Here is a 14,234-nt window from a genome sequence, read left to right on the forward strand (position 1 = left end):
GTGACACGTAAGCGTGTTGGAAGCATTTCCAGGCAAAATAGAATATGAAAAGATGTTTATATGTCATTTTGACACAATGTGTACAGACAAAGCTAGCCGCAGCAACGCCGCGTCAGACACATTTCTGGTGTGCAAAGACATAGCCACGCTCACGCCACGCAGGCAGTGTGCAGGAGCCCTTACTGGTTAAAAGTAAATCCATCACAAGTGAGAGGCGCTCTTCATTAAAAAGCAGCATCCAGCATCTTACTCTATCTAAAGCTAAAGCAGGCCAGCTTAAGGGGATACATGAAAAAAGGGACACGCACACTCAAGCACTCATGTCTCTTCCTGCCCGTTACTCATCCGCCTTAATTTTTAACTACATTTTTAGCCTTTGACTGAGCCTACGTACCATTTCAGCCATACCATCCAGAGGAGAAAAGCTCTCTCAAAGAGGAGGTTCCACTGTTGCACCCAGGCTCCCTGAGGGGGAGGAGAGAAGAGAAGAGAAGGGAGGGAAGGGGAGGGGGAGGGAGGAAACAGAGATGTCTACAGTAAATTTAATCACCGGAGCCTTCAACATATGTTGAAATATTATCAGCTTTAATATTTGATATTAACAGCGAAAAGTAGTTAGTTAAGTTTATTTTATTTTGAACGTTTAAAAAAAATAAAAAAAATAAATATAAATTTAAAAAAATAAAAAATAAAAAAAAAATATATATATATATATATATATATATATATATATATATATATATATATATATATATATATAAAATTTAAAAATAACAGATAAATAAGAACATGGACATCTCAGCACAATCTTCCAAAATGATTGTAAGTGATTCAGGTAAAAGTACAGACCTCTGCCACCACAGAGTTACTGAAAAACGTATTTCTGGTGGAGCCTACGTGTGTTTTACAAACATGTCAATGTATAGACACATATATAATATGGTTTGTCTTATTGTTATCTAAGACTTACCTAAACTGAGTGAACAAGAGTGTTTGTTACATGCAATTCTCATGTATGGTTATGCAACATGTTAAGCACAAAGCATCAGCATTAATCACATCAACCCATCCGCCCACCACAGTTCCCCTCCCCACTTCTCTCCCTGTAGAGAGAAAAGAGTGGGTAGGAGAGGGGGGTATCTTTTGTAAAAATCCGATTCAAGCCACTGGTTATTTATTTTAGATGTTGTGTGATGCTTCCTGCTACATGGAGGGAATTCCAACGGATTCTCATGAAATGGTTCGTATGATGTTGTACAAAACTTATGCACAACAATCCGTATGATATCCGATAAAATTACGGCGAGCGCTGGCCGGTCACATGACGGTTAAGTCTAGCAGATAAAGGTAACTGTGAGCCGGGTACAGAGCACCGTGAAGCCCCCGGTCGTTTAAGTGGGCTTTGCATTTAAATGTAGCCGAGAAAAGGTAACCGTGAGTTGAATAAGGTTGGAAACAAAGAGGCCCTAAGTAATGCTGGCTTTTACGTGTCTATTATTTCACTAAGAGGAAACTCAATAAAAGGCCTTTTGCCAACACTAAATATCAAACAAAAACCAGACACTATATCGTATTAAAGTGCTCATATTATGCTCATTTTCAGGTTCATAATTGTATTTAGAGGTTATATCAGAATAGGTTTATGTGGTTTAATTTTCAAAAAACACCATATATTTGTTGTACTGCACATTGCTGCAGCTCCTCTTTTCACCCTGTGTGTTGAGCTCTCTGTTTTAGCTACAGAGTGAGACATCTCACTTCTGTAACATCTTTGTTGGGAGTCGCACATGCTCAGTAGCTAGGTAAGGACTACTAGCCAGTCAGGAGCAGAGTATGAGGGCGTGCCCTGACAGTACCTAGGTAAGGACTACTAACCAGTCAGGAGCAGAGTATGAGGGCGTGCCCTGACAGTACCTAGGTAAGGACTACTAGCCAGTCAGGAGCAGAGTATGAGGGCGTGCCCTGACAGTACCTAGGTAAGGACTACTAGCCAGTCAGAAGCAGAGTATGAGGGCGTGCCCTGACAGTAGCTAGTTAAGGACTACTAGCCAGTCAGAAGCAGAGTATGAGGGCGTGCCCTGACAGTACCTAGGTAAGGACTACTAGCCAGTCAGAAGCAGAGTATGAGGGCGTGCCCTGACAGTAGCTAGGTAAGGACTACTAGCCAGTCAGGAGCAGAGTATGAGGGCGTGCCATGCTAGCAGCTAGGTGAGCATTATAACGTGTGTTCCAAAGTGACCACGTTTGTCTCTGAAGTAAAGGCTGGACTACAATAGAGCTGTTTGGAGCAGTTTGTGAACAGTGTTTTCTGTTGGAGATGGTAAGTCCCTTTGGGGTGGACTTTGGGCTTTTTCACTTTGTAAACCTATAACATGCACAAAAAAGATATATAACACAATGAAGAAAAGGGAAAAAGCCAAAAAGCATAATATGAGCACTTTAAGTTGCTCTGAGCAATATATGTATATATATATATATATATATATATATATATATATATATATATATATATATATATATATATATATATTTTATTTATTTATTTATTTATTTTTCTTCACTCTTTCACTCTTTTGTTTGTGGTTATGTTTTTGTTTCAAAATAACACAAATGACACTTTTCAAAAAGATGAGACACGACAACCTCACACTATGTAAAGGAACACACGGAGGTTTTGACCTAGAATTAGAGCCAATACATAATATATGACCTTCCTGTACAAAACAAACTGCATTCAAGATTTATGTTCAATAGAAGCTGATTACACATAATCTTGCTGTTGATTCAACTGCCTGCGCACATTTAAATCTCAGAGGACGGGCGGGAAGGAGAGGAGGAAGAGGGGGGAAAACAAACAAGTCAACAGCTGAAGATCAAAGACGGAATACAAATCAGCAGTCGATCTTCAACAAGGGGGTCCGGGACGGAGGTACTGAAGGTCTTAACATTCAATTCAAAATCAATTTAAATAACTGCGTTTGTCCCTGAGGGGCAAATCAAAACCCCTTACCTTAAATCCAATTATATTATTAGCAACTATAAATCAATTGTGCAAAAAACATTAATGACATTAAAACACGATATATAAAAATATGCCAACAATTATTATTTTAATAGCTTAGTATTCTATGCACTAAAAAAGGTATGAAGGGGTTAGGCCACCCACACGTTTATTAATTACGATTCCAGTAGAATCATTTCTTTATTGGAATCGTTCGAGCAGTCATTCCCAAACTGTGGTCCGCGGCCCACTAATGGTCCGTGAGGGTACTGCAGGTGGTCCGTGGAAAAGCAAAATAAAATATAAAATAATAGTTTTTTAATCTTCATTTTACCAGTAAAGTCCCACAAAAAAATAAGAATATGTATATTGATATAACATTTTAATTTAAATTAAATTGTCAAGTTATTGTGTGATTACTAAAATAGGCTAGTGGCGCTCAGCCACTAGCCTAATAATCAAAGCCTGTTGTTCAAATGAACCTGATTATGTCCTCGGGTGCTTGAGTAAATAAATAAATTAAATATGTGGCAGCCGTTGTGTGCAGTAAACTTTATTTTAACGAGCCTGTTGTACTGATGCGATGACCAGTTATAGTTTTAGTGCTAGTAGGCCTATTAAGAGGTGCAGATTAATTCAGGTAGAACTGCGTGTAGACATATAATAGTATACTATAGACACGCAAATAGTGATCGAGAATCAATAAGAACTGGAATCGAAAGGAAGAATCGGAATTGGAATCAGAATTGTTAAAATCCAAACAATGCCCAACCCTAATCGCGAGTCAATTCCAGCTGTCAATCATGACGTTTCAGCCCGTTTTTATAGCATCGAATAACTAACAAAAAACAAACTGATCAGAAAAATTAACACTGGAACAAAACATCAGCGTGATCACAACTAACTAAAATGACAGAAACCATCTTTGGGTGAAATTTTATTTGACGTGTACTTTGAGTTTTTAAGTTTGGCCCACGTCCCATCAGCTAACATGCAGGGGGCGGGATTTATGACCTGTACTGCAGCCGACAAAACATCTGCAAAACATCGGCATCGGCCGATGTTTTCGTGTTGTTTTTTGTTTCATACATTTGTATGATTTAATTTGTGCTTATTCAAAGATAGTGTAATGGAGGGAAGTAGGGCTGAACAATTGTTTTCAAATCAAAATTGAGATTTGAAAGAAAGAGATTAGCTCATCGTGAAGGCCACATTTTTGATTCCTCTTTTTATTATTACATTGTTTACAGATGTGGCATATTTTAAGGGGATTTTATTTTGTATTACTTTATTTAACAGGATGGTAGAAGGTGTAATATGTAGATGCTGCTGTTGAACTAAAGCATACCAGACATTTCAGTTCACAGAAAGTACTGATATTTTTTTTATTGGAATTGTTTATATTATTATTATTATTATTATTATTATTATTATAACTTTAGCTTTTGTGATAAATGTTCTGTGTTTGACTGTTCAATGTTCGCTTATTGCTGGCAATTTATATCAATGTTCTCATCCTTGCATACGAATATTACATAGTGAATATAAGACAAAAAAAATCTAATCGTAATATCTGGCAAAAAAAAAACCAAATTAGATTTTATTCCCCAAAGACTTCAGCCCTAGAGGGAAGGGATGATAATTATCTTTTCATAATGAAGATTTCTTCATTTCCCTGTCACAAAAGGGGAAACAACAACGACACAATACCGGAAATCTGCCAAATTGTTATTTTAAACAAAGGTTTTGGCCCAGTATTTCACAATCGGTGCATCCCTAGTTTGAACATAGTGTGGGAGTTACACTAGTGGAAGTGGGTTGTCCCCTGGGGTTAAATTGGCCATGAGCCTACCAGAGCGAAGCTCCGACAGAGTGTGATTTAGATATATGCTCACAGCAGCGCGTTCTTCATTCATTATTTAAATCTTTTGGATGTGGCCTTGGGAATTTACAGGAACCTCATTAACCTAAATATTTTAAAGTTTACACAGTGAAATCACTGGGAACAAAGCACATAAGTAAATAAAACATAAAGCAACAGATAGTAGGCGTAATAACGGTACTGAAACCTATGAGTTACTGTAGATACTGTAGCAGCTCAAACAGAAGTCTATTTTTACACACAAACAGGAATGTCAGTGTTTCTCATGAAGTCTTCATCTGATGCCGATTGTGGAAGACAACATACAGATACTTACAGTGCTGTATATACAACTGGAGCCATCTACAAGGAAATGGCCCCTATGATGTAATGTAAAACGATAAATGATGTAATGGAGTCAGAGATGTTGCTGTTGAATTTTTCAGTGATGTGAGCAACAAACTATACTTGTATCCACCTTTGCTGTGTTACAATGAAGGCTGAAATCTCAGACAGATATCAGAAAAACTGGGCAATTATTCAAATGTAATATATTAAGAATATGTTTATTTTTGTAATATGAAGTGATCTGCTGAATCAAAACCTAATTTAAGCAGCATTTACTATAAAACCAATGACACATTAGCTGTGTTAGAAACCGTTCCTTATCATGGAAATAGTGAACTACAGCAGGGAAAATAAGTATTGAATGCGTCAACATTTTTCCCAGTAAATATATTTCCGATGGGGCTATTGGAATGAAATTTTCACCAGATGACAGTATCAACCCAAGTAATCCACACGTACAAATAAATCAAAACATTTATGTCCATGACAAAAGTTATGTGTAATAAAGTAGAATGATAATGGGAATAAATGTTGAACACATGAAGAAAAACGGGTGTAAAAAGGCATGGGAAGCCAGTAAACCAGCTGAAATCTGTCAGTATTTAGGAGGCAATCCTGCCCCCTATTAGTGTGAATTAATATCAGCTGGATTAGTCCTAATTGATGGCCTATAAAAAGGTTTCTCATTACCAAGGTGTCACTCAAGAAGCATTTCATGATGGGTAAAAGCAAAGAGCTGTCCCAAGACCTTCGCAAGATTATTGTAGAAAAACATACGGATGGCATTGGTTACAGACGAATATCTAAGCTTCTGAAAGTTCCAGTGAGCACTGTTGGGGCCATTACCCGGAAGTGGAAAGAACATCAATTGACCATTAACCGGCCATGACCAGGTGCTCCTCACAAGATTTCTGACAGAGGAGTCCATAGAATACTTAGAAGGGTTGTCGAAGAACCAAGGACCACTCGCGGAGATCTTCAGAAAGACCTGGAAGAAGCAGGTACAGTTGTTTCAAAGAAAACTATTAGTAATGCACGCAACCGCCATGGCCTCTATACACGCACACCACGCAACGCACCACTGCTCAAGAAAAGGCATGTGGAAGCTCGCTTAAAGTTTGCTGCACAACATCTGGACAAGCCAATGACATACTGGGAGAATATAATCTAGTCAGATGAGACCAAAATTGAACTCTTTGGCTGTCATAGCATACACCATGTTTGGAGGAGAAATGGCAATGCACAGCACCCTAAAAACACCATACCAACAGTGAAGTTTGGAGGTGGGAGCATCATGGTGTGTGGCTGTTTTTTCAGTATCTGGCACTGGCAGACTTCATATAATTGAAGGAAGGATGAATGGAGAAATGTAACGTGACATTCTTGATAAGAATCTGCTGCCATCCACCAGGATGCTGACGATGAAACGAGGGTGGACATTTCAGCAAGACAATGATCCCAAACACACAGCCAAGGAAACTCTCAATTGGTTTCAGAGAAAGAAAATTTGAATGGCCCAGTCAATCACCCGACTTGAATCTAATTGAAAACCTCTGGAAAGAACTGAAGATCAGAGTTCATAGAAGATGCTCCCAGAACCTTCAAGATTTGAAGACTGAAGTTTGTGTGGAAGAATGGGCAAAAATCACAGCTGAGCAATGTGTGCGACTAGTTTCTTCATACAGGAGGCGTCTTAAAGCTGTCATTACCAACAAAGGCTTTGCTACTCTTTGTATGTGTGGATTACTTGGGTTGTTACTGACATCTGGTGAAAATTTCATGCCGATATCTCCATCAGAAATATCTTTACTGAGAAAAATGTTGACGCGTTAATACTTATTTTCCCCGCTGTATATAGTGTTCGCCAATTCTCCGAGGTAAATTTCATTCACTATATAGTCCACTATGAAATACTCACAACGCACTGCTAATTTGAGTGTCCATACGATGTACCCTACATTTTACTCCCGTATCCCACAATGCAACGCGGCCGTGTTTTCCCGGAGGAGAAGACGAACCAGAAGTCCCCGTGAAAACTGAAAAGGAAAAATGGAGCGAGCTTTCATTTCTAAATATTGGAACTGTAACATGCAACAAATATAATATATACAACCTTTTACTATTCTCCTGGGTGCTCGGTTTGTGTCAGGGACATATTAGAAGTATTTTAGTTTGGGCTTGTTTACATGATGCTGGGCGCGCCCGCCTTTGTCAGACAACGGATCATCTACAGTCTGTTGTATATTAACATCAGCAACAAATCACGTGTAGAGTATTTTGTCAGCTACTCTGTCTTAATAAAAAACCACTGGAGACTGTGTACGAGCTGATATATGGGTCTGATAACCTTTTATTAAATCCGAATCGGACCTAACAGGATGTGAGTGTTTCTGTGACTTCCTGTTCAGCCTGAATCAAAAAATTTCTTCATTTCCCCCCCCCCGAGGTTATCCAAAGCACGGCCAAGTCCAAAAATATATATTAGTAGCAAAACAACTGTGATTGGATAAAACTGTCCGTTGAGGTTCTAGTGTTAATGTTAACGCTTTAGCAGGTTTTCAATAATTGAATGAATTTAGTCAGCTAGCTTGAAGCTAAATGCTAGCTAACTGTCCACGTTACAGGCGAGGCGCAGTTCATCTCCAACGAGCCTAATCATCATCTAGTATCAGTAGTCTATCAGCTGACTGTTGTTGTACTAATGTAGGATGCAGTAGCGTGCTGGACCTTCTGATGACTGCACACCACAGAGACAGGACACAGGACTGTGAGATATCCTTTTGTTGGTTCTTTGTTAAAACGCTGTGAGCCAGTAGCCGGGCAGGCTGGTGGTTATAAACCCACAGTGGCGGCAAGTCCTGCTACAATCACATGAATGAATGAAAAACTAAAATATAAAGAACAGGAAGCAAAATAAAACCAATAAAGACACGAGCCACGTAGTACAGCACCAAGTCTGCTAATTACTGTTCCATTGTTGCCTTCTTCTTTCAAGGCTCGCCACTCTTAGTAAACAGGAAATTATTCCAGACCTGGTTGAGTTTCCCTTTGGTATCATTCACTCGGGCTTATGGTGCTGGGCCAACACTGGCCAACAGAGCAGCAGCACACCAAAACAACATTTGCATGCGTTGCTTTTTCACTAATTAGTGTAAAACTCTCCTGCAGACGTAACGGAGAGAGAGGCCGAATTATTACAGAGCCATACTCCAGGGTTTTACATAACAACAAAAAAATAGGGTCCAGGTTGAAAAAAAAAAAAACAGTAGTTACCCTTTAACTACTACTCAAAGGGCTTTTACATAGCACAGGCACCATTCACCATTCATGGTTAGCATCGCTTAGCCTCCATCCTGATTGACAGGTCCTGAAGCGTCCTCTGCTTTGTCTATTTAAAAATAAATGGGACCATCATTTACTAAATGAACATCATGCTGTATTGAAGAAGACTTCAAACTAGCGATTAAGAACATAAACTCATTATGAAAATGTTTACTGAGGTAATAAATCAAGTGAGAAGTAGGCTCATTGTCTCATAGACTTCTATAGAAACAGCCTTCTTTTTGGAGCCAGTGGAGTCGCCCCCTGCTGGAAGTTGGAGAGAACGCAGCTTTAAGGAGCTTCAGCATCACTTTTCAGGTACCGAGCTTCTTCTATTATTTTTACAGTATATGCCTGATATACGTCCTACACACATACTAATATTCCTTTAAAGCCTTAAGCCCAAGCTGAGATAACCATGATAACCTGTCAGACTTGACGAAGCTCCTCCAGAGGCTCTGAAGACATTAGACAATAATTTATACTACAGAGTAGTTCTCCTCGCGATCAGCAACCACAGTGCCTGAACACAGGAAAAATGTGTTGTTGTGAAAAGTTTCGTAATCCTTTAAAAAACACAATCAACAAAACTTCACTGTGCGGTTTGATGTGTGCAGAAACATTACAGTCAAGTGAAGTGAGCGCTTCATCACAGGAGATGAAGGCAAAGTCAGTGTCAAAGATGCAGATTAAAGACAAATGCAAAAAAAAAAAATAAGAAGCAGCATTTTGAAGTTTTACTACTGAATCAGCAGCTCCCCACGAGCACAGCGAATGGGCTTCCCAATAATAAAGCTCATGATATAGCACGTATCCATGGCGACTGCATACCCATCTCACGGCTTCGGAGCATTTTGTGTGGAGACGTATTTATAATCAAATTGGGATTTCACAGTTTTGTGACCCTTGGTGTCCTGTGTGGCAGCTGAAAGCTTTGTGATTTGTCAGTCTAGAGGAAGGAAAATAAATAGAGCATGCAGGGAAATGCGTCTAGAGGCCGGACATTTCCAGCGAGGTCAGACACACACTAGAGCTGCAAAGATTAATATATATATATAAACAGGGGTGGGATCACCAGAGGCCTCACGATACTTATGTCACGATATTATTGCAATTTTAAAACATATTGCAATATTCTGCGATTATATTGCAATTTATTACCTTTTTAAATTATGTCCCCAAAAGGAAACTTTGTCAACATCTGTTTTTATCTGAAAAGATACATTTCTCTTTTTGTTCATCTCACTTCAATTTTTATGGCTGCAAAATGGGACTGTCAAGCAGACAGACTGACCAACACATTCAGAAAAAGATTGTTTTTTTGGGCATTTTTAGGCCTTTACTTGTACAGGACAGCTGAAGACATGAAAGGGGAGAGAGAGGAGGAACGACATGCAGCAAAGGGCCGCAGGTCGGAGTCGAACCCGCGGCCGCTGCGTCGAGGAGCAAAACCCCTAAACATGGGCACGCGCTCCACATGGTGAGCCGCCCAGGCGCCCGACCAACACACACATACTAACAGATCGATACTCGGCGTCTGTGTATCGATACAGTATTGCCACGGAAAATATCGTCATACTATGCTGTATAGATTTTTTTCCCCCACCCCTAAAATATATATTTTTTATGAAAAAACATTGAAATTCTCTGAGTCCAGCTTCTTAAATGAATAATACATGAATACATATTTCTTAGTTTCTTTCAACCATTAGGATGTGATTTATACCTTGAAAGAATATGTGTCATTGACCAATATGTCTAAAAACTGAACAGATGAAAGGTCAACTGAAGGCGTCAGCCTTTCAAAATAAAAGGTGAAACTGCTGAGAGAGGTAGAGCTGCAAAGATTAAATCAATTAGTGTCAACTATTAAATTAATCGCCAACTATTTTAATAATCAATTAACTGGTTTGAGTCATTCTTTATGAAAAAACAAGTACAAATTCTCTGATGTCAGCTTGTTAAATGTGAATATTGTTCTAGTTTCTTCTCTCCTCTGTGACAGGAAACTGAATATCTTTGAGTTGAGGACAAAACAAGACATTTGAGGACGTCATCTTGGGCTTTTTGGGAAAACACTGATCCACAGTTTTCACCATTTTAGAGACCAAACAACTAATCCATTCATCCAAAAAATTATCCACAATGAAAATAATCATCAGTTGCAGCCCTAATTGTGTGAGAAATTTCAACCGCATTTTTTTGCTAAAAGAACACCAGTGTCCCTTAGGTTTATTAAAAATCATCCACAGCAGTTGAGTTGAGAGGCTTCCAATGTCATGCTGAATGAATCAGTTTGTTCTGGTTGTATTTTACCAATTGAATGTTTAGTTTCTTACTTTATGTCTTTAATTTTCCCCTCTGCCGGAAGAAGTCATGTTTCCAGTCATGTTTGTTTGTTAGCAGGATTTTGCCAAAACTTGTTAACAGATTTCAATCAAATTGAGTCCATTGGCTGAGAAGAAATTGATTAGTTTTTGGTGAACATCCAGGAAAGGATTTGTAACACACACACACACACACACACACACACACACACACACACACAGTAACAGGAACTACAAGCTCTCAGTAACGCAAGGAACCAAAGCCACTGATTCACATCAATAAGTTGTACTGTTACATTAGCAACGGAAAGAAAAGGTTAAATGGTAACTACCTTTTTTTCAACCTGGAATCTATTTTCCTATGTTTTTGTGTCTAAGCGACTGATGGGAACAACAATCTTTGACATTGGTCCAGTATTAAGCGAGATCGCTGCAGTCAGCAGCGGAGGAACAAGCTACAATGTAAGTTAATAGGGCAATTGTCCAGCTTGTATTTACCTTCACAAAAGTGCTCGTTTTGCCGCTGACAGACTCAGATTATTATTCTAAGTGTCTGACAACATTATGGAAAGCAACGATCACAAAAAAAGATGCTAAATGAGCACGGACATACAAAAAACAACTACAGATGACACTAAATGACGACAAACGACACTTAATTACTACGGAGATTTATGACAAACACAAAGATCAACTAGAACTGACCCAGAAAGAGACACAGAATGACCCCAAAGAAACAACTAAAAAATGTATGCTAAACGACAACAAGGAGACGCAAAATGACTAAACAACAGATGCAAAATGACCACAAAAATGGACGCAACATGACTAAAAGTAGAGTCTTCTGAGTTTGAGTCGAGGGGTCAGGGGTCCCGACTTACAAATGTTGCTGAAAAAAAAAGACAAAGACAAAAAAACGAAAACAAGGAGATGCAAAATGACTAAAAGTAGACTCTTTGAGACTCTTTGAGTTTGGGTGACTTGTAGACAGAGTAGGGCAGAGGCGCGGGAAGTAGGGGTGCTGGAGGTGGTGCAGCACCTCCAGCACCCCCTGTTGGCAAACTGCGATGACAATAAAATGATCGCTTATAAATATCTCTAGTTGTTGTTTCTGTTCCATGACATTTTGTATGTCATGTTTGGGGTGTGGGATGAAGAGAGGGATAATTTTAGTAACAAGAGGGCTTTTCACTGAGGTGGAACAGCTGATCCACTTGTGCCTCTGTTTACCAGTGTACCTGGATATTCAGGGACTCATGGCAGAGTTTATCAGCTGAACTCCAGAGCGCAAATCTACGTTTGGTGTACCGAAATCATCATAAGGTAGAGACACGGTGTCTTACATCTCTGCGTCTTTTTCCTGATGGTAGCCTATATTTAGCTTAGTATGATTGTGATTTATGTATGCCTATTAAGAAACAAATAGTCTGTAACTTTTTAGAATTTGTCACGTACTTCGCTGTTCGTTGTTCTGAGTTCGCTGTGCAGTACACACCATCAGCTCAGCTGTACTTCATGGAGGGGAGGGGAGAGACAGACTGGTCCGCACCCCTCCCCCCCCCCCGCAAGCACCCCCTGCCGAAAATGACTTCCCGCGCGTCTGGAGTAGGGGGCCTCTTACAAGTTTGTGCCCAGGGGTCCATAGTCTCATAACTAGAGCTGGGTATCGCCACTGATTTCCTGAATCGATTCGATTCCGCTGTCAATTTGGGATATTTCAGTTGCAAAACCAATGTTGCTTGGATATGAAAGAGATTCTACAATTGTACAATGTTCCATCTAACCTACTGCATTATTGAAATTCATTACTATTCATTATTATCAATGTTTACGTTACGAATTGACCATAAAGCAGTTACAATAATTTAAAACTTTAAAACATGGCCATGCTTGTTTTTCCTTTGGCAAAATGTAGCCTAACTTTGGAGGGCTATTTCACCCCCTTTCCTGACAAGCTAGCATAACATAGTTGGTACCAATGGATTCCTTAGGTCTTATAGTTTCATAAGACACAGACAAAGATTGATTCTGGATTGCTCTATTCTTTAAACCCAGCCCTACTCATAACCGTCCATGTGTGGCATGCAGGTGTACTGTATTAAAACGGACATAAACAAAACAACCTAAACTACTCTTTAAAGACCAGAACCAAACTGAACTAAGGTCAAATCCAGCTGCCTGTATCTGCAGCTCACTGCGGACTCAATTCCTCAAAGAAGATAAAGCGCAGTAGGCAAAGGTCGCCTGCTTTTTGGAGTAAAGAACACAGGTAAGAAACTCAATTCCAAAAGCCAGTATCTGTCCTCTGCTGCACTGCACTACATCACAAATCCCAGCCTGAGAAGGCAGTGGGCATGCTGGGGACTCCCTGCCAAGACTAAAGATCAGCTATTTTTCCCCGGCAGATGCGAGTCGCAGCAGGAGAAGGCCACAGACAGGCAGGAAGGCAGGCAGGGTGAAGAGGTACAATAAAACAGGGAGGAGAGGAGAGAGATGAGAAAGTTAGGAGGCACAACAGATTGTCATCCACCTCCTCCCTCCCTCCGTTTGTCCATCTCTCTGTCAGAGCTCTCACCATCTTTACCTCCCTGCTTTGGTCTCTCGCTCTCTCTGTGTGTGAGCCCTTCTGGGCTGATAGAGCGTATGGACTCAGATGTCACACACACACACGCACGCACGCACACGCACACACACACCCTGTTGCCCCTCCCTGGGTCCTGTTTTAGAGCAGAGATACCATCTCACCATTGTTACCTTGCTCGATGGTGTTTTAAGCCCCCAACGTCGACTTCAAGGCAGCGCTGCGACCGTTGACTTCAAGGCACCTAACCCTGACCCTTGCCTAATCTGCCTGGAAGGCGACATTGGGGGCTTAAAACCCCAAACACCCTTTACCTCCTTGCTTTGGTCTCTCGCTCTCTCTGTGTGCGAGCCCTTCGGGGCTGATAGAGCGTCTGGGAGGACTAACTCCCGCCGGCACATAATTGTGACAAATGTCAATGTAGATTGACGTAAAAGTCGCATCAAATCCGCCTTGGTTGTTCACACTGCGGCAGCATTGAAAAAAATCAGACCTGGGTCTGATTCAGGACCACATATGGAAGTGGTCTACATCTGATTTGAAAAGATTTGAGTGTTCACACTACTTCTGAAGAAGTCTGACCTGGTCACTTGACCCCGAAAAAAATCTGATTTGGGCCACTTTTGCCTGCAGTCTGAACGTAGCCTAAAAGTGAGTGTTACCCAGCGATGACAGTTAAGTTTAGGCGCCAAAACGTAAGATCATGGTTTGGATTAAAAACACTCCCGGTGAACAAACATCCGTTTCCTGGGTGATAGTCTTTTGTTTTTCCAAGGAAAGGTCTGTGTATTATGA

General features: G+C 40.2%; 1 protein-coding gene across 1 annotated transcript in view; it reads right to left on the minus strand.

Moving 5' to 3' along the window:
- The window catches only part of LOC116067198 (SH3 and multiple ankyrin repeat domains protein 2), a 306,129-nt gene that overhangs the window by 283,771 nt on the left and 8,124 nt on the right, over nt 1-14,234 (minus strand). The window contains exon 2 of the mRNA XM_031323535.2: nt 395-465. Within this exon, the coding sequence (XP_031179395.1) occupies nt 395-406 (12 nt within the window). The 5' untranslated portion in view covers nt 407-465. The remainder of the gene's footprint in view (nt 1-394; nt 466-14,234) is intronic.

The sequence above is a fragment of the Sander lucioperca genome, chromosome 3 (assembly GCF_008315115.2).
Source record: "Sander lucioperca isolate FBNREF2018 chromosome 3, SLUC_FBN_1.2, whole genome shotgun sequence".
Classification (NCBI taxonomy): domain Eukaryota; kingdom Metazoa; phylum Chordata; class Actinopteri; order Perciformes; family Percidae; genus Sander; species Sander lucioperca.